The sequence below is a fragment of the Rhinolophus sinicus genome, chromosome 5 (genome assembly GCF_057876585.1).
Source record: "Rhinolophus sinicus isolate RSI-liver-muscle chromosome 5, RSI-T2T, whole genome shotgun sequence".
NCBI lineage: Eukaryota > Metazoa > Chordata > Mammalia > Chiroptera > Rhinolophidae > Rhinolophus > Rhinolophus sinicus.
Window position 1 is genome coordinate 105,870,423 of NC_142505.1, and position 20,622 is coordinate 105,891,044.

At 51.3% G+C, this 20,622-nt stretch overlaps 1 protein-coding gene across 2 annotated transcripts in view; it reads left to right on the forward strand.

The window, feature by feature from the left end:
* The window catches only part of ERGIC1 (endoplasmic reticulum-golgi intermediate compartment 1), a 127,818-nt gene extending 107,245 nt beyond the window's left edge, over nucleotides 1-20,573 (forward strand). For both annotated transcript variants that reach the window (XM_088798774.1, XM_019741339.3), the window contains 4 exons: nucleotides 745-805; nucleotides 5,683-5,783; nucleotides 8,389-8,511; nucleotides 18,725-20,573. In XM_088798774.1, the coding sequence (XP_088654900.1) occupies nucleotides 745-805; nucleotides 5,683-5,783; nucleotides 8,389-8,511; nucleotides 18,725-18,832 (393 nt within the window). In that variant the 3' untranslated portion in view covers nucleotides 18,833-20,573. The remainder of the gene's footprint in view (nucleotides 1-744; nucleotides 806-5,682; nucleotides 5,784-8,388; nucleotides 8,512-18,724) is intronic.
* Nucleotides 20,574-20,622: the final 49 nt, after the last annotated feature.

Sequence of the window (20,622 nt, forward strand, 5' to 3'; positions counted from 1 at the left end):
CATGCTAATGGTCGCATGCCCCCTGTACCTGGTGTTCCGTGCCCTATTTTATTTAGATTGTCCTTGAAGCTGACCTGATTGCCCACTGTGCTCAGGGAAGAGGTGGGATGTAGTCTTCAGCCCTGCTCTACAGCAGCCCCTACCAGGGGGTGTCACAGACAGGCCGGCGGCTGCTGTGAAGAGAGGTCTCTTCACAAGTGTTATATGTTCTCTGCAGCAAACAGGGTAGGAGGCCAGAAGCCCTGTGCCTCCTTTCAGAGGGCTGTGGGAGTCTCAGAAGGAGTGTGCTGGGACCAGATCCACCTTTGCATGAGTTTTCTGCATGGCTTAATGGAAAGAGCTCAGGCCTGGGGTCAGACAGACCTAAATTTGGACTTTGGCTCAGCCATGTATCAGCTGTGGGACACTGGACAAATTTCCATGCTTTTCCAAGCCTTGATCTGCTCTTCTACAAAATGGGCCAAATGGTACATCAGTAAGGTCATTGAATGCGATGACACAAAGTACTCAGGACAGAGTGGCACATAGTAGCAGCTACCTAAGATGAGAAGCAAGCTGGTGCCTCCTGGGTACCAGGCCTGTGCTGTGTCTATCTTGGTTCCCATAACTTCCCTACGAGACAGACCCTGCTGGATCCCAGTTTTACGTACAGATGAGGTCTCTAAACCAGGTGGCAGTCGCCTCACAGCCAGGCCTGGGGGTGGTGGCATCTGAGGTCAGTCCCCTCACTGTGCTTCTCCACAGGTCCAGAATGTCCATGGAGCTTTCAACGCTCTCGGGGGAGCAGACAGACTCACCTCCAACCGTATGTATCTCCGCGGGCAGCAGCCTCCTGCCACTGGGTTCCCAGTGCAGCAGATGTGGATTGGGGGAGGGGAGGGAACGTTTATCAAGCACTCCATGGAAGCCAGGCTCTTCATGCTTCTTTTCCACAGCTAGTTTCTGAGGAGAGTGCAATTACTCCTGTCTTACAGAGACGGGAAGAAAAGTGACCTGTCCCTGGGGAAAGGAAAGTATGTGGCAGCCCTAGGCACTCCATAAGTGCGCAATGAGTGCCAGCTATTATCATCACTTCTGTTATCATGACTGCAACATACTTGTTCTTAGTAGAGCTAATCACCCAAGGTCCCACAGGGAGTGATGGCAGAGCCAGAATTCATCCTAGATCGTGTGGCACCGTGAGAACAGGTCTGTGGGTGGCTCAGTCAGGTCTGGCCACCTGGGCCACCTCCCCCACCCCAACCCCAACCATCTCTTCCTGCTTGAGCCGCTCCTACCCACGAATGCCCCCTCCCTGAGCCCTGTCCCCTCTCAGCTCCCTGGCACCAGGCCCAGATCAAAGAGAACACCATGTCTTCGCACACACGCAGAAAGCACACACACCCACTCAGGCGTGCTCACATACTTGGTGCCTTGCACATGTGCACAGAACAGGCCAGGGAGGCCTGTCTGCTCAAGCGGATCCCGTTGGATCCTGCAGGACAGGTTACCTTGCCTTTTACCTTGCCTTTGCCTTTTCTTGTTTCCTCACCTGAGCTCACCTTTTTTTTTTTTTTTAATAAAGATTTTATTGGGGAAGGGGAACAGGACTTTATTGGGGAACAGTGTATACTTCCAGGACTTTTTACCAAGTCAAGTTGTTGTCCTTTCAATCTTAGTTGTGGAGAGTGACGTTCAGCTTCAAGTTGTTGTACTTTCAGTCTTAGTTGTGGAGGGCGCAGCTCAGCTTCAGGTCCAGTTGCCGTTGCTAGTTGCAGGGGGCACAGCCCACCATCCCTTGCGGGAGTCGAACCGGCAACCTTGTGGTTGAGAGGACGCGCTCCAACCAACTGAGCCATCCAGGAGGCAGCTCAGCTCAAGGTGCCGTGTTCAATCTTAATTGCAGGGGATGCTGCCTGCCATCCCTTGTGGGACTCGAGGAATTGAACCAGCAACCTTGTGGTTGAGAGCCCACTGGCCCATGTGGGAATCGAACCAGCAGCCTTCGGAGTTAGGAGCATGGAGCTCTAACCGCCTGAGCCACCGGGCCAGCCCCTGAGCTCACCTTTTCCATCCATAAGGCTTTTCTTGTCATTTCCCATTCTGCTCTGTTAACACATTCTGCTCTGTTAATAGTCAGAAACCCAAGCAAAAGAATACATCTCTCCATGACCTGCCCCTTCACCCCCCAACCCCCCCACCCCTCGCAAATCAAGCTTCTCTGTGTCCCTGTGAATCTTGCTCCATGAGCAGAAGTCGTTTTTTCAAAGCATGGACAGTAGTTTCCCTCCTAATTTTTGTACTCGGCCTCATGACGTCACCACAGTGTGTGTTTAATTTTTTCAGTGGTGACGGAGGCATGGTCGCCCGCCTAGCAGCTCTGCCATGCTGTTTTCAGGCATCGCCTTTGCATGGAAAATGCCTGTTGTTTCCAGTTTTTCACCATCACAGTAATGCCACTGATATTCGTGCTATTTGCTTTAGTTACCCAGTGGCTTCCCAGCCAGGTCCACCCTCCAGCAGCATCTGAGTATGCGAGTTACCTCCTCCTGTTCATGAAAATGTCTGATTCCAGTCAAGGGAGGGCTCGTACGGTGGGCTCGTCATGGTAGTTCTGTGTGAGGGCAGCATGTTGTCCATCTGCAAGGTGGCCGTCCACACGTGCTTGCAGTTAGCACGGACCCCTCAGCTGCCTGATGTGGAAAGAGGAGCAAGCTAGGAAGGCCCAGAGTGTGCCAGCCGACAGAGGGTGTGGGCAGGAAACCTTCCCTGCTCTGGGGCGAGTGACAAAAGCCATCTCAGGCTGGCTTCGTGGAAAGAAAAATGTACAGAGTCAGGCTACAGCCAGCCAGGGGTAGGGCTGGCTTTCATTTCCTCCACTCTCGAACTCTTCCCCTCCCTGGCCCCCTGCTCTTGAGGGTTCCTCTCTTCTCAGGTCTTCCCATGGGGACTGCTTCTCATTCAGGTGTTGGCTCAAATGCCACCACCTCAGAGAGGCCCTCCCTGACCACCTTATCTAAAGTGACCCCCACTCCTAGTAACCTATGTTTCTTCTAGCACAGACCTTTCTCTTTGAATCAGATACCGAGGACTGATTGTTATTTGAGCTATGGTGATGGCAATGTGGTGGTAGTTGTGTGTTTTTGTAAGGAGTTCTTATCTTTTAGAGAGACATAACTAAAGTATCTGTGAACAAATTGATGTGATGTCTGGGAGTAGCTTCAAAATATAATGAGGGGAAAGGAGCAATTGGGTAGAGATGAAGCAAAATTGGCCATTGTTAATTGGTGACTCTGGGGAGTGGATCCATGGAGGTTTGTTATATGAGCCCCTATTTTTTTTAACGTTTGAGCTTTTCCATAATAAGATGACCGAAGGGTGGGAGGGAGCAGGAAGGGCCTGCCTGGATCAGGTTGGAGCCGGCAGCCCCCAGGAGGGGTCCGCTGACAAGGAATCCACGTGGGTGTGTTAGGTGCACTGTCTCTAATGGATGGTAGGCAAATTGCATCAAAGGCCTTAAAACTGGTCATTGCGTTTGAGTCATCAGTTCTACTCAGAAGAGAGTAAGCGAAGGAAATAATTAAGAGAGTGTACAAAGATTTAGGAGAATGACGTTCATGAGGTCATTGTTTATAAGAGTGAAAAGGAGGAACAGCGTCTCTGTCTAGCCACGAGTACACTGTACGTGGCCACGCCGTGGGGCCTCGGCCACCACTGACGGCCGTGTGTCAGAACCTTGCTGGCTTTCAGGCAGCAAAGATTTATTGACCACCCACTTCGTGCCAGGCACTGTGGTAGGGGACATGTGACGCATAAAACTGACACTTACATTCTGTGTCTTGGTCCTGAAGTGGTGTCTGTGGGGTTCAGTTCTTAGAAAAAGATACAGTCTGATCCAATTTTAGAAAATCATAAATATATGGGTAAGTGCAAGTCTGGCAGTTTGTACGTGAGAGTGCAAATCCACGGTTTTCTGTGGAGGGTAGATTTGTTTTCTTTATGATCATCTGCTTTCTGTACAAACGTTAACAGAACTATTTTTAAAATCTTATTTTTAATTAAATGGATTGGGGTACCATTGTTTAATAACATTACGTAAATTTCAGGTGTACAATGTTGTAATACAACATCTGTCTACACCATTATGTGCTCACCACCCAAAGTCTGGTCTCCTTCCATCACCATATATTTGACCCCCTTTGCCCTCTTCATTCTCCCCCAGCCTCCTTGCCCTCTGGTAACCTTCATTCTGTTTAACAGAACTATTACAGGTGTGAGTTTCATACCTTCAGAGTTTTAACCTGGGACGTGTGCAGTGGAGCACCATATTTCAAGTGTGGTCTTGGACTCCTGGTTTAAAATACACACAGATTCCGAGCCCCACTCCAGGACCACTGAGCAGGAGTTTCTGGGGGTGACGCTCACGTGTCTGCCTTTAAAATCCTGGGGTTGAGGGACGGGTGTTGGGGTCTTCATGGGCTTAGCCCTGAGGCCGCAGGGCTATCCCCAGGTTTTCAGAGGCGTCGGGTCTCCAGACATTTCAGGAAGCACTGTCTTTTCTTTTACCAATACTCAGTATTCGCAGGAAGAGGCCACGAACACCATCTGTATCCCATGCCTCTTACAGAAGCTGAGTTCCAGGTCTCAGGGCCACTGAGGGTCAGAGTTGGGATTAGAACCCGCAGGCCTAAATGTCTGTCTTATTTTAGCTCCATGGTCCCTGACCCAAAATTCTAGGAGGTAATAATAGAAGGGTCCTTGAGTTTCTTTTAGCCTCCCGGGAGGCCCAAGGGAACTCATGCCCTTCCCGAGTGATATTTGGCAGCTTTGGGTCCGCATTCTGTCAGCCTAGTGTGTGATTCTGGTTGCCTCACGCTTATCAGGAGCTGCTTCATCTGTTCTCCCATTCATGCCTCTGACCCGTCACCCGCCATCCGTTCATTCAGCCAATAAGTATTTGCTACTGTCCGCTCTGTACCAGGCCCTGCACGGGGTTCTGGGGCCACGGAGATGAGTACGGCTCGGTCCCTGCCCTCTGCGGCCTCCCCGTCCCACGAGGGTGGGGGTAAGTTACAGTGGAATGTGACGGCCAGGGGGAGGGAGAACTGATCTCCCATTCATTGAAAATGGGGAAAGAAATTAATCAATGCTTCACAGATGCAGTGTTTTTGTTTGGTGGGCTCCTCTTTTTTAAAACTTAAACCCGGTGTGCCTCAAAGGTAACAGTATTCAAACAGGACCAGAGGGTGCGCAATGAAATGGGATCTTCATCACATCCTGCCTTCCTCCCCGGAGGCTACAACTGCTAATAGTTCTTTGGGCATCTTTCCAGAATCTTCTTCCATGCATTCCCCATATAGACAGAGTGAGCGCTCCCTGCCCCCGGTGTACGGACACACGCTATTCACCCTGCTCTGTGACTTGGTCCTTTTCACATAACAATCCATCTTGGAGAGTGGCCTCTCCCCGCACCTACCCACCCTTTAGGGGTTTCTCTACTGATAGGCATTGCGTTGTTTTCAGAATTTTAATATTAAATACAGCAGTAACCCGGTGTTCAAGGGGAGAAATGAAGAGGGGTTGTTTGGTGATGAGAATGTGGCCCCCTGGCAGTGACAAGCAGGTGTAAGGTTGACATGACATAGAGCTGCCAGCTAGGCAGTGCCCGTCCCCTTGCTTCATTCTGCTGTGTCTTTCCTGCAGCCCTTGCCTCCCACGACTACATCTTGAAGATTGTACCCACGGTTTATGAGGACAAGAGTGGCAAGCAGCGGTACTCTTACCAGTACACGGTGGCCAACAAGGTACGTGGGCACGGCTGGGCCCAGCCGCGTGCAATTGCACCCTCTGCTGGCCGAGAGCAGGGGTGACAAGTGCCTCGGCGAGATTTCTCCTGGTTCCCTTGGAGGCGGCCTTTTCTGGGAGGCTGCTCTGGCCAGGCTCTGTCCCTGGGTAAAGACAGGAGGCCAGTCTCAGGGTCAAAAGGAAGAAATCTACCAGGAAACAGGGTGTGATCTGTTTGAGAAAGAGCAGTCAGATGCCCTCCCACAAAGGTCCCAGGGGTTGCAAGTGTCTCCACAGCTTTACATCTTCAGACTCTGGACCCTGATTGGTCAGCACACACCAGACGCTCTGGTTCCCAGGGCACAAACACTTTATCCAAAATCATAAGGCTCTTGAATTACACTGAATGGCTGTTGGTTAACAGGAATGTTCCAGGACCCCAATATTCAAAGTCATGGAGAAGCGGGCAGGCCTGGGTGGGAACAGAGCATGGCAGAGCCAGCAGAATGGGTACTTTCAAGCCGGTACGGCCTCAGGCTTCCTTGGAGAAGACCCTGCCAGTGGGACGTGAAAGCCTCAAACACGTTGGTTGAGGCACCCCCAGTAGCCCCCGTTACCACCAGGACTCCTTTTTCTTCTGTTCCAGGGCCGTCCAAACCGCCTCCTAAGTGATGTATGCTTTAGCTCAGTTAATAATAATAATATAATAGTAAGAGCAGTAGCTGTCATTTATTGAGTCCTTCCAGTGGGTTGGACGTTATGCTAAGCTCCCTACCCCACCATCTTTTTCATCGTGACAGCTCTGACATTGGGACTATTATTGTCCCCATTTGACAGATTGGGCCATTGCAGCACTGAGAGGTGGTCGTTACGCTACAGAGTGGCCAAGTGGGGATGAGAACTGGGTGCTCCCCGTGCTCCAGAGCCTGGCCTCTTGAGCCTATCACCGCTTAGTCAATGAGGGGCAAGAGTCTGCTAGGCTAGGAGCTGCTCCCACTCTGGGGACTTGAGGTCCCTCTGCTCTGATCCACCTGTGCTGATGTTCTGTCTAAGTCTCCACAAGGAAACCTCTTTCTTTTATTCTCTGTTTCTTGGAGGGTGTCTCATTGTCACCCTCAAGTGTTGACAGCATCTGACAAACGGGGAAATGTGGATGCAGTCTGGGCAGAAAGTGTGTGAGCTATGGGCCCGGCTGCTGGTTCAGAGCTGTTCAGTCTCTAAGTCACAGAACCCGTTTACTTATTTGTAAAATGGTGCCCACCTCCTAAGATTACTGTCAAATGAGGCAATGCTTTTAAAACCACTTAGCCCACAAAGGCAGCTTTGGGTACATAGTACCTACCCCTGCTATGTTTCATTATTTTTCTCTGTGCCTCAGGCCTGGACTGTGACCGACAGTCACCCTGCCCCATCAGCTCTCCCTGGAGAAAGCTGATCTTGTTTTGCCCAAGGCTCCTTCCCTGAGGCTTTGGCAAGGGCCCAGCGGCCAGAACAGCTTGCTCAGCTCTATCTATGGCCTTGGCCCAGCCTGCCCTGTGAGCGACTGGGGCTGTGCCCGTCAGGGCCGGTGGCAATCCAACAGAGAGGGCAGGTCTCGCTCGCGCTTATCCCCAGGAGAAGCCTTGGAGCTCGGGCCCAGCATTTGGTGTTAGAGGTGCCCCGGTGGTTCAGCTTGGCCGCCTGTTGTAGATGAATGAGGGTAGCCTGGCGGTTTTCAGCGTCCTGAAGCACCCTGACCAGAGAGAGGACACACTGTTCATTCAGCCCCTTCGCGTCCTTTTAATCCTGGCCGGTGCCTTCTCAGGAAGGCTTGCGGGAGGGCAGCAGGGCTGAGCCCTCTGCCTTTCCAGTGCTGCGTGCTCCTTCTTCCAAGAAGCTCACTCCCCACATGGCCTTTATACTTCTCTCTCTCTCTTTCTCTCTCTCTCATGCACACAAATGCACACATACGTATACTCCTCAAGATGTCATGTGTGGCATAGAATGCCCCCTCCTCACCAAGCCTTCCAGATGCCCTGTGGAGACTTGGTCATTTGTTTATGCCCCCTCAGCCCAACATGTCCCTCTTGTCAGGGCATGTGCAATGTTGCAGTATTGCGGACATTTTCACGTCTGCGTCCTCCAGACTATGACCCCCCCCTCTGGGGGTGATGGGGCTTACTCCCCTTTGGGGTCCCCAGCAGCCAACACACAGGAGAGCTGCTCAGTAAAGTATCGTTGAATAAATAAATGGGTTTTGCATGGCCCAGGAGTTGAACGGGGAAATAGGCCTTTACTTAGACTGAGCCCAAGTCACACTTGTCCCTTTCCATCTCTGCTCTCAGATTCCTATTTTGATTCTGGTGCTGCTTCCAGGTCATATAGTCAATTTCCAAAGAGCCAAAAGGGTCCAGCATGATCCCAGCAATGTTGTCTGTCCTGATACTGATGGCAGAGCCTCTGGGGAAGGGGTGTGAAAGGAGGGGCCGGTGGGGTCTGGCTCCCTGGGGGAGCGAGAGGGAGGAAAGAAAGCCCATTCTTGTGGGTTGCCGGGGAACCCTCTATAATCCAACCCCCACCCGCTGCGATGTGGTCTGTGTGCCTGAATCTCATGCCCTCTCCCCCTCGTCTCTTTCTCGGCCCCAGGAGTATGTTGCTTACAGCCACACCGGGCGTATCATCCCCGCCATCTGGTTCCGATACGACCTCAGCCCCATCACGGTCAAGTACACAGAGAGACGGCAGCCTCTGTACAGGTTCATCACCACGGTGAGTGGGTGGCGTGCCTGCTGGGGGCTCCTTCTCTTGGTGCCCTCACTGGTTCTCGAAGAAAGAGGGCACAGCCTTCAGGGCCAGGGGCTCAGGCTGTACACACTAGGCTCTAATCCCTAGGATGTTCAGAAATGTCATCAGAGCCACATCAATATCGGTGATGTTTCATCAGGAAAATACGTTCCAGCGGGGAATGCCACTAAATCCATTTCATTCCTTAAGCGGGTCTTTATACGGCTCGATCAGTCGTTCACATTTTCTCCAGTTTTTCATTTTTATGGAAAGGATGCTTAGCAGGGTTTATCCTTTTCTGTGTAAATATTTCATATCTGTTTTCCAACTATAGCTACTGATATTGTCAGGTGTTTTCTTTCTTTCCTTCCTGCCTGTTCTCTTTTCTTTTTTTCTTTTTTTTTTTTTTTTTTGCCATTGTCTCCACCAAGTGCCCTACCACTTTTCTGTGGGGCAGCTTCAAGCTGATGTCAGTTTTTTTTTTTTTTTTTTAACGCTGATTATTTCTATCAAGTATACTCTTCCCTGGCCTCCCATTCAAAATGTCCTTGGAATCAGAATAGCAGGGTCACCGTGTCCTGCTTCGGTCAAGGGTCTGAGTCAGCTGAGGTGAGGAAATGGGTGATTATCCCTACCTCACAGATTTGGAAACTGAGGCCTAACGGTCCTTATGCTTCTACACGTCTTTATACTTGTAATAATGATTCAGGATCAGGGGTCCAGTCCTGGCATTTTCATTTCCAGCTCTACTTAGATTTGTATTAGTCAGGACTCTGTTACAGAGTCAGAACTCTACATCAAGCTGGCTCGAGGGCTATGTAGGCCTCAGGCATGGCTGGATCCAGGTGTAAATGTTGTCTGGAATAGGTCTTCCTTCATCCTGGTTTCCTCTGCAGTGGTCTCATTTTCAAATAGGATTTACCAACAGAAGATGCCTCTTTCTCAGTAATTCCACCCTGAGTCCTGGATATGCTATTGCTGTCATTGTCCTGGCTCAGGTCCCATGCCATCCTTGTGGCCTGGAGAATGAATAGAATACCCCAGCTGGCCAGCCCCACTCAGATCACAGGAGAAAGATTGCAAGAGAAAAACCAGGGGCCAGTTACTGGAGGAGTGAGGAGTGGGTGCTAGGAGGCAGAAGATCAGATAACCACAAAGTGTCCATCTCCTAATCTACAAAACAGGAATAATAATCCATATTCTTCCTACCTCCCAGGACCTCGTGAGACTCAGAGGAAATCCTGAAATGAAAGTTCTTTGCAATTACAGAAAGCCATCTGGATGAATGCGAAGGCTGTCAAAAATCTGGGGCTTACATGAGCCTCAGAACAGCCTTTTCCATTCTCTGACTCTATAAAAAAATTAAACTTCCATTCAACAAAGGACACCTAACATAAAGTTGAAACACCAGACACAAATAGGGAACAGATACTTGCCAAGCAAACAAGAAGTTTATATATAAAGAATTCCTACAAATCAGTAAGAAAAAGTTAAATGATCAAAAAGAAAAATGGGTAAGGACTAGCCCTTCACAGAAGAGCCCACACAGGAAGTGAAAAGATGCCCGAGTTCACTAGAAACTGGAGGAATGAGCTAGTAGGGGAGATAGGTGAGCACAGAGTGAGCTGCAGTCCCACCCAGCAGGGGCACCGATGGAACTGGGCAGCAGGTACGGCAGCGACAAAGAGGTGGGCACAGTCTTGTCTATTTGGAAAGCTCCCAGAAGGAAACCTTGAGATGGGTCCTGAAGGGTGAGGTGACATTTTCTAGACTGGTGCGTGAAGGAGAGAGTGTCTAAGCAAAGGGAATCGTACGTGCACAGGTGCCCAGCACAGCATGTCTTGTGAGGTCATGTGGCCTCTTTCGATGGGGAGGGACTTCTGAGAGCTGGAAAGCCCAAGAAGTCACGGGAGGAGCCTTCCCTTCATCACCCAGAGGCCAAACGCCTCTGTTTCTTTCTCCATTTGACCACCAGCCCCTCCTCCATCCCTGTCCCAGCCACCTCCACCTGAGTGTGAGCAATGCTGCAGGGAACCTCCAGACAGCATGAGCCTGGTAGTTTTTCTGAAGGCCCCATGATGCCATTTTAGTTGCATGGCAACTGTGGGGTCAGCCTCTCGTGAGCCGCTGGCTGTCCCTGGCAGATGGCGTCATTGTGGGGCTTCAAAGGCCCTTGTCACAGGACAGCAGATGTGGGGGATGACGTTTGCGTGCGGACACACAGCACAAAGACCCCCAGCAGCCCTTGCGCAGGGCGGGGTGGGGCCAGGATGGAAGTGGAGGCACCTGCTGTGACTTCTCTTTCACTCTTTTTAAAATCAAACACTTGTGTATAAAGCCCCTGAACCGCAAATGGGGGTCTCTGCAAATAGCTCCTCGGAGGGGCTGCTGAAGAGGGGTCTTAAGCCAGGATGTCGTCATGTGACGGCTGCGGAGGCAGCTGTAGGTGGGCTGGAATGAGGGGTGGGTGTAGTGGGGGTGGGGGTCTCCCCGATGCAGCGCTAAGTATCAAGTGCCTGGCTTATTCAGGGCTGCCCCTCCAGGGTCTCATGGTCTGGAAAGGACTCGTTTAGTCCGAGCCTGAACGGAAGAGGGCTCCTCCTCCAGAAGTGCCCACCAGGCTGCCAGGGGCTCCTCTAACCACCCAGGGCGCCTTGCTCAGACCTCCGCTTTGTGGTCCTCCAGAAAATTCCACCACTAAGGAAATCAGCAGATGGTATTTAACAACATGCAAGTGACCCCCCTTCAAAGTGCCCCTCCCACACATGCACATTTGTCCCCTGCCACTTGCTGCAACCTCTTTTGTGAGATTGCCTTCAAGTGGGTTTTGGTGACAGATTGGATGTCTTCAGAGGAGTCACATCACTTTCCTTGTATGTTTTATTCTATTTGCGGGGAGCAGCCAGAAGTCACAAAGTATCAAATTGGGCCACTATGGCCGTGACAGTTTTTGTCCACCAAAAAGTACCAGCTGGTACTGACGTGCTTCCACTGCGCAGTAGGGGTCGCTGCATTAGACATGATCCCTCAAGGTGCTCCTTGCCAGTGAAAGAATCCCCCAAATTTGAGATTGCGCTGCATGGTTGCCAGGCAACTAGGTGTCCCCAGCATCTAGTACAGGGCCTGGCCTGGTCATAGGTGCTCAGAACAGAAACAAAGGACAGCTGCTTGGAGAAGTGATCACATAGCTACACTTACTGCGCACCTACTCTGTGCCAGGTAGTTTTACAGTTACCTCTTGTAACCCTCCCAGGAGCCCTCCAAGGTACATGATATCATTCCTATTTTATATGTGAGTTAATTGAGGCCCCGAGAGATAAAGAACCTTCGCTAAGATCACACAGTCAGTAAATGGCAAGGTTGGGATTTGATCCCAAAGCCCACCTCCCTCTTCCAAAACAACGGCTCTGGAGGATGGATGTTCCATGTGGCCCTTGGTAGGACACCAGGATCATTTGATACAGTGGCTTCTGTCCTGGGAATCAAGAAGAAGTAATAGCAGGAAACAAAGCGATGTTGTGAGCACCCGTGATACTCACAGTCATGCACATGCAAACCATGAAACAAAAAGGCAAACTGTTCAAACTTGTGTTTTGTAAGTTTTTCTGCCCTTATCTGATTACCTTTCGCTCATCTGTTTGGGCACCTGAAACAATATGCCGTAGACAGAAAGCCGCAGGTGCTTGGGGGTGGGGGAAGAGACGGTAAAAAGAATTAAGAGGAGACAAACTTAAAACTGAGAAGGTTTTACCTGCCAAGATTGTGTGAGTTGGGAAAAGACCAGCTTTGTAGCTGGACAGGCACGACCGCCTTTTCAGAGCCTCCATCCTCTCCTCCTGACGTTTCTGTGTCACGTCTCTCTCCCCGGACCGCGAGCTCCAGGAAGGCAGGGCTGGGTCTCTGTCACCTCTGGTCTCCAGACCTGGGACAGTGCAGGCAGGTGATAATAAACAGGTGTCACACAATGAACAAAGAGATGGAGGGGTACACATCTTGGCCCACTCCCAAGACAATTCCCGTTATCAGAGGAACAGAATAAACCCAGATTAGCAGCTCAGTTAGTTTGGAAATGTGCAAAAATCTTCAGTTCAGGTCCTTTCAGACGTCTGAGCAGAGCTAGATCTTCCAGAAGGCCGTGTACCAGGGATGGATGGTGCCAACTGGGTCTGAACACAGGTTTCTCAGTTGGATGGCAGCTTTTCTAAGGCAAATTCAGAGACGTATGAGGAATATTAGAATGGAGTGGGCTCCCTTTTACACACTATACTAATTTTTTATTTTTACAGCCATATACAGCTTCCTACTCCGTAAACTTTGCTGATAAGGGGCCCTTTACTTGAGGACATTGGATACGTAAAACTTAACAGAATTGAGAAAACAATATGAAGAAGCCATCCATGCATGACGAGGGGGACTGAGGGGCACCTTCAGTTTGGGCTGAAGTGGGGGTGTCTAACAGAAAAAAGCAGACCCTTTGCAGCCTCCCAGACCTGGATTCTTGTCACCCTTACCTACTTGGTGGCTGTGTGACCTTGGACAGCCCCTCTCTGAGCCTCTGTTTCCCCATCTGTGGAATGGGGTCACCCCATTTCCCCCAGCACTTGCAAGGATTGAATGAGAAGGCAGAGAAAAGTTCCATTTCAGGCCTGGCACATAGTAGGTGCTCAACCAAGGTGGGTTTTTTTCAGAGGGGGAGGTGGCTATGTTGCAGCTGCAGCCAATGTAAAAAGGGTAGGGAGAGGACTCCACTGTCTCCCCAGACCCTTGCAAAAGAGGGTGAGAGTGGACAGTCTGGCAGGCGTGACACCACTGTGAGGACCACCACACCTGCTCCTCCACCCCTCCCCCACCTTTCCAGAGCCCAGTCATTGGCTTCCCGTCTGTCACAGCCCCACCTCTGCCTAGTCATGGCACTGTGTTCTCATCCATGGCTCCAGTCTGTCTGCCGCCGCCAGCATCTGATGGGACTCCGATTCATTATTTATTTCTCATACTGTGCTTTTCCACAAGCTTTCCAAGCAACGCTAACTGGACGATGAAAGTGAATGAACAGCTCCCGGGCACTTACAGCATAGCAGGCAGCCAGACAGAGGTCATCTCAGTCCTCATAGGGGGCCCCATTTCACAGATAAGAGCAACTGAGGCTCAGAGAGGTAAACTGGCTTTCCCGGCCAGGGTCACAGAGCTGGGATCAGACCCCAGGAATATTTACTCCAGAAACCACAGTCTTCCCCACCTCTTGGTGGTGTGTCTGTCATGCTTCTTTGTTGTACTCTAGAGAGAAGTAAATGGGGGAGGGGTGGCAATGGATGGGGGAAGCGTTAGTGCTGCTGGGACACCAGAAGGATTCAGCTCTCCAACCAGTGTGGTTGGAACACGTCCTTTCCATAGTATAAGGAATTAAGAGCTATAACTGAAATGTAAGGGAAACACACACACACACGCACACACGCACGCGCGCGCGCGCGCGCACACACACACACACACACACACACACCACCCCCCACCTCCCACCCCCACCTTCTTTTCCAGGTAGACAAGCTAACTTCATTTTAGCCATAGTAGGCAGTCAGGAAGCTGGTAGAACCGCAGGGAGGAGGTCTCTGCAGAAGAACAAAGGGCCATTATTGATGACTTCTGCTGAAAGCAGAGTAATGGGCCTCTCTCAGACTCACTGGGGCCTGGATATCGAGTTGTCCTTGTTTTCGTTTCTAAAACTGGGGCTGCTGACCAGAGTAGGGGTTGCATGTGCTAGCTGTGGTGGCCCTTTCTGGCTCAGGGGCTCTGCTCCTTCACCCCCACCCCCACCCCCACACACACGTTGTCCCTCCTGTCTTGGGGCCTGGTCAGGAGGTACAAAACATGGCAGCGGTGAGGGAGCAGGGGAACAGGCATCCAAAGGTGGCATGGTCACTCATTTCATCCCACAGCTATCCTGATGGGTAATGATTAGCTTTCTCATTTATGAAAGTAAGGAAACAGGCACAGGGAGCTAGGGTGATGCAGGGCCCCCAGTGCAAGGGGCCGCAACCATCCTGAGTCTCCTGCACACCCCTAGCCCCTGGCTGACACCCCTGTGAGTGAGTCACCTCTGTCCCCTGCCTTGGGCATGGACCCCTGCTCCCTTCCTGAGCAAGTCATTTATTCATGCGTTTGTTCATTTAACACTCACTCTTCCACTCCCCATTCATTCTCGTTCACTCCTTTACTCACTCAGGAAGCATATCCTGAGTGTCTCCTGCATGCCAGGTACTTCTGCTGTCTTCTTTCCCGTGGGCTGTCAGGGAAACGAGAGTTTAAGCGGCAGGGTTGAGGTAGGGCATTGTGGGGGTATGAGGCACCCCCTGGCTGGCCAGAGAATGGAAACTACCTGTGGCCTAGGTGTGTTGCCTGGGTGGATGTTCTTCATCCCAAACACTTCTTGGTGCTTACCTGAGGACACATCCCATCTACGCCTCAGTTTCCCATCTGTAGAATGGGCCATTGGCGTGCTTGGGACCTGGGCAACTGCAAAGATTCTGCCTGTGGTCACCCTTGCTGTCCAGTCTTTCTGTAAATTGACTTCATCTGCTTCAATGAGCCAGGTAGAAAGTGGAAATCGAGACCCAAAGGCCTGATCTGGGGAATGTGACATTTTACCCATTGTTCTTAGAGTGGGTCTCGGAGAGCTTTAGAAAATCTCGGTCTTAACAACAAGGTTGGAGCCTTCTGGATAACAGAACGATGAGATTGGGGGTCATTTACTGAGCACCTCCTAAGTGCTAGGACCTCCAGAAGCATTGCCTGCAGTACGACAAACTGGCAAGGTAGGGATGGTTTTCCTATTTTGTAGATGAGAAGACTGAGACCCAGAAAGGCTCTCCCAGGCCAGAGTAAGTGACAGCCACGACTCAGCTTCCGAAAGCTGCGAGCTCTTTGTGCCGCCGCAGCAGGGAAGGCCCCGGTGGACTCCCCGCGTCCTTACCTCACCCCAGTCTGCTCGAGCCCCTCTTCACATGTCCCCGGCCTCTGTGCCCCTTGGAGGCCCTGGTCTCCTTGCTCTTCCGCGTGTGGAGCAGCAGGCTGTGGGAACTGAGTGTCGTGGGCACAGTTCTCTTTATTTTCCTTTGTATTCATCTTGAGCCCGTCCCCACAGGTCAGGGAGATGCAGTCACCATCCTCCCTGCTTCCAGCCGTTTCTTCAATCCGTTCTTGAGATCTGCTTCAGCCTCCTAACATCTGTCCATGGTCGTCGTGTCCCCCACCACACTCCCCCCGCCACCAAACACACACACCAGCCAAGAAATCACAAAGGAAGCCTTTTATTTTGCCACCACCTGAGTCCAAAGAACCACACCATTTGGGGAACCTCATGGCTACCTTTAGTTCCCTGTGTTTCACACGTAGGAACCGTGTGACAGATGGCGGGATGGCCATGACTGACCACCTCCTTGGACAAGTCCAGGTGTGCTGGGAGTTTCTGTGACCACCCATATATCAGAGAGCACCCCAGGACCCTTCTCACGAGGCTGCCTCACCTCACACTAGTCCCCACCTATGCATATGAGCATGTGAGAGAGGCCCGAGCAGGCTGAATAAGGAAAAATAATGAAAGCAGGGGCTATAGCAACATCAGGAGGGCTGCTAGATTTCTCTCAGCTTTTGAGCCACCCCCTCGAATGTGCCAGAATTCCCCTTCCTCAGTCGACCAGTGACCAGCACCTTCAACAGCTGTAGGATAGTGGGGAACATGTTGCTGAGCTGGGGGATACCAGTAGGTTCACTGCGGGGCCCCCTCAGTGGCTTAGCAGCTTCCATGCGCCCAGGGCCTCAGTTTCCCCACAGCTATGTGTTTTGGTGGTTTTTTTGGTACCTCAATGCATGTGTTGTCTCCTGCTCTGGGCCAGCCCAGTGAAAGGAGGCTTCAGACTGGGTGCCAGTTGTATGTGAATCATAGGAACACTCGAGTTTCAAAGTGTGTAGATGAATATAGATATGTGTGTGAGTGGTTATTTTTTATTTTTTTTATTATTTGCTCCATTGCACTTAAGTCACATTTTCCTATCCTCTGATCCAAGCTCTAAAAGCATTTTGTGGTATAAAATCTCCCATCATCTGATCCACTCTACCAAAATAAACCAGCTCCCCTGCCGTCATCTTCCTTGAAAAGTGCCCCTGCGTCATGCTCTGAGGCTGGCAGAGAGAGGCCTGGCCCACTGAAGATACTCCACAATAATCCCCTCAGCGCCCCCAGCCTCTTCACTTCCTGGGGGGGCTGCTCCGGTTTCTTGGGCTGTTATTACTGGAATGCCAGCTGCTCCACTTACCACCCCTCCATACAGACCGGCTCTGTCTGCCTGGGGCCTCACAGGCCTCCGCTTAGCTCATCTCGTGGAAATATCATTTTAAAAATAAATGCCAGTTCGATTCACTCGCCCCTCTTGCCTCTGCTGTGCCTCCTGGCCTCCTCCACTTGGCACCAAAGAGTCCATTAAGGCACTGCCTTCTCCCCGAGTCCTCCAGTGGTCAAGTGTCGGTGACTGGCCAGCCACTGGTGGTGCCTTCAGCGCAGTCTCACGCCCTCTGGGGCTGCCCAACAGGGCTTCTTCTACATGGTCATTTAAGTGCCACATAAATTTGGCATGTGGGGAAGAGTGAGAGCTCTGCGGGCAGACCGACTTGGCTCTGCCACATACTTGCTGTGTGGCCCTGGACGTGAGGTGCCTCCCTCCGAGGCACATGGAGTGGTGGGTGGTATCGGTTCCTAGGAATGGCATAAAGTATGTGCTCAGGGGGAAAAATACATTTCATGTTTCCTTGCAAACCCTCTGTGGACTTCTTTTATCTTCCATCGCTCATACTTTGATTCTTTAATGGCACCAGACAGCAACTCATAGGTAGGCAAGAGTTTTGAGTACCACATGGCATGCGTTTGGTACGTCACAAGAGTAGTTTTGACAGCTTCACAGCAAAGTGAGTTATTCACTTGGGTAGGCCGTTTCATGCCCGAGAAGCAGCAATGTCCTGTTCAGAGTGCAGACTCCACAGTTTGTACCCCCGTTCGGCCGTCAGTTGCTGTGGCTTTAGACAGGTGATTTGGTGTCTTTGTGCCTCAGTTTCCCTGGCTGGAAAATAGGTATAAGAATAGCACTTGCCTCGCTGGGTTGGCCCAGGGACTCAGTGACGGGAGCATGAAGCACATCAAGCCGAGCCTGGCACAGAGATGGTGCTGTGAGCACTGCTCTGTGGCGGTTACATTATTATGTGGCAGAAAATTATGAAGCACAGCCATACGGGTGACATTCACTCTTACCCCCTTACTACAGCCGCTTTTCATCAGGAGAATTGTGACCTCCAGGGGACATTTGACAATGTTTGGAGACATTTTGGTTGTCACAACAGGGACGAGAGGGTACTACTGGCTTGTCATGGGTAGAGGCCCAGGAAGCTGGTAAACATCCTTGAAAGGCACAGGACAGCCCCCCCACAACTCTGTGTGAGCTTTCTGGGAGCACCACGGCCCCCTCTCTCCTCCGGAGCACTTGTAATTTTGTATTTGTCTGTATGATTATTTGATTTTTACCCAACCCATGAACAGAGCACAAGATTTGCAGAATGAGAGGTTTGTTTCTCGCTCCAGTCCATCTAGGCCAGTGCTGGGTGGACTGATCCCGTCCAGCCCACCCCAGATCTCAGTCCTGGGCCGCACTGAGCCTGGACCTGTCAGACCCGGGTTCAAGTCCCACGATTGCCACTTGCTGGCCGTATGACCTTGGGCCAGTGGTGCCACCTTTTTGTACCTCCATTCCTTCATTTGTAAATGGGATTGTAAAAATAGCTGATAAATTTAGAATAGAAATTAAGACCGCAGGCTCCAAGGTCAAGATACACCTGAAGAGTTCAAGTCACAGGTCTGCTACTTACTGTGTGAACTTAGTTTCCTAACTAAGCCTCGGTTTTCTCACCTATGAAATGGGTCTAATAATCCCTTTCCTCCTTCAGAAGGTTAACATGGGAATTAAAGGAGCTGATGATTATGCTTTTGTTATTACTAAATTCATCATCCAACAAGTGGGGTTTTCTGAGGATGTTCCCGACCCCCTGGCTTACCATGTGGTAGGTGTAATGGGCATCTGCACTTGCTCATCTACTCGTGATTTGGGAGGGGTCAGGCGTGGCACTCCCTCCAATGCTGACCTCTGACCTCCCCCATTTTCAGATCTGTGCCATCATTGGCGGGACCTTCACCGTTGCTGGCATTCTGGACTCGTGTATCTTCACAGCCTCGGAGGCCTGGAAGAAGATCCAGCTGGGCAAGATGCATTGACGACCTGCCCAGCCCGACGGCCAAGGACCTATGGAGACTGAGACCGTCAGCCCTGCCTCCAGCGCCTCTATCTGGCCCAGGATCTGGCTGTCCCAAAGTGGGCGAGAGGGAGCCAGGGGGTGGCTCGTGGTTTCGCAGCTACCTCTTTCCCCCCCGCATTTAATTTTAGATGAATCACACTGCCTGAAGTTGTGATGCTGCCTCCCCTGGGGAGCACCAACCAAAATCAGGCAAGGGGTGCTCGGGGATGTTGGGGACCACTGCTAGAAGGGCTATAGTCCTTTCTCTCTTCCGGGAACAGCCCAGAATCCACGTCTACCAGCTCTCAGCCAGGCTTTGACAATCTCATAGCCTCCACCATTTAGACACACTAATCACTAATCACGTAGTTTCCCCCCTGAACAGCCAACCTGCAAACCTGGGCTGTCAGCTCTGGACCAGGCTGCCCAAAGGTACCCCCCCCCCCCCCCCCGGCGCCTTCAACAAAGAATGGTACTTCTGGGCAAGCCCCTGAGATGTGGCGCTGTAGCTAGAACCCTCACTGCTGCCCCATCCCTTTCTGCCCAGCCAAGAGCCCAGGCCTTCAGAGCCTCGCCTCCACCCCTTTCTTTTTCTCCCAAGAAGCAGATGCCCAGTTGTTAGGCCGCAGTGGTGAAGATTCAAGTCTCCCATTGGTCACTGGGCGGGTGGTGGGTTCCCCTTCCTCTCTTCACCTTGATCCTCTGAACCCCCCACCAATGTGCCTCAGCCCCCATGCTGTGTAACAGCAGCTTCTCTTGGTGGAGGGGCTCGTTGTGACTGGGAAGTCATCCTCTGAGAACCAGACAGCTTGTGCACTTATATCCAGATGCAAAGCATTTTTCTCTGCAACCCTAAAATAATCATGTCTCGGCCTCTCCCAGCCAGCTGCCATCAGTCCCAAGGCCTTAGGCAGGGTAAGCAAAGCAGACCCACCCTTCTCCCTCTGGACATCTGCCCTCTGGGCTCCCAGGGGCTGCACAGCCATGGCCCTCTCTACAGCCCAGTTGTGGCCCACTTGCCACTGAGCTCCCCCGTCGGCTGGCCACACACCAACACATTCCTGGTTCCTGGGTGGCTCCAATGTCTCCCCACTTGCTCTTGAGGTGGGACCCTACCCACTGCTCCCCCTCATCGTCCCCCTTTAGTCCTGAAAGGGAGGGACAACGGTCCAGGCACTACTTCCACCCAGGGAATTTCAGGTATGCTCTGGTGCCCCAGGGACAGGGCCGCCCACCTGCTTTCCATTTATATCAAGATTGTTTGCATACTTTTGTAATTAAGGGGAGTGTCCAGTGGAAGCAGTTTTAACTTTATATTAATGGCTCATGTCACTGCCATTTGTAATTTTGGCTCGGGATTCCATATGCCCGGCTTGCGTATGAGTTGACTGATGTGCATTTGGTTATTTCTGGTATCTGTGGCCACTTAGATGGACTGTTTTTACATTCTGTTCCCCAATTACAGAAAGGAGTCCCTTTGGTGTGTGAATATGTGGGCCTGTAGGGGGGTGTGGGCGGGGCGGGGAAATGTGTGGCATGTCCAGGAGTTGAAATTCCACTTTTTGCATTAAAAAACTTTTGAGGACATAGAGGATGTCAGTTTCCTATGGAAGAGACACCTCCAACCCATTATAAAGAAAATCTTAAGGGAAAAAAATGTTTTCGTTCTTTTCCCCCCTCATTGGGTTCAAATAGATTAAATGGCTGATTTTCAGAAATAACGCTGTGTGTTTCTTGTACTTGATTGTGGCTGGGTAGCCCGGAGGCTCA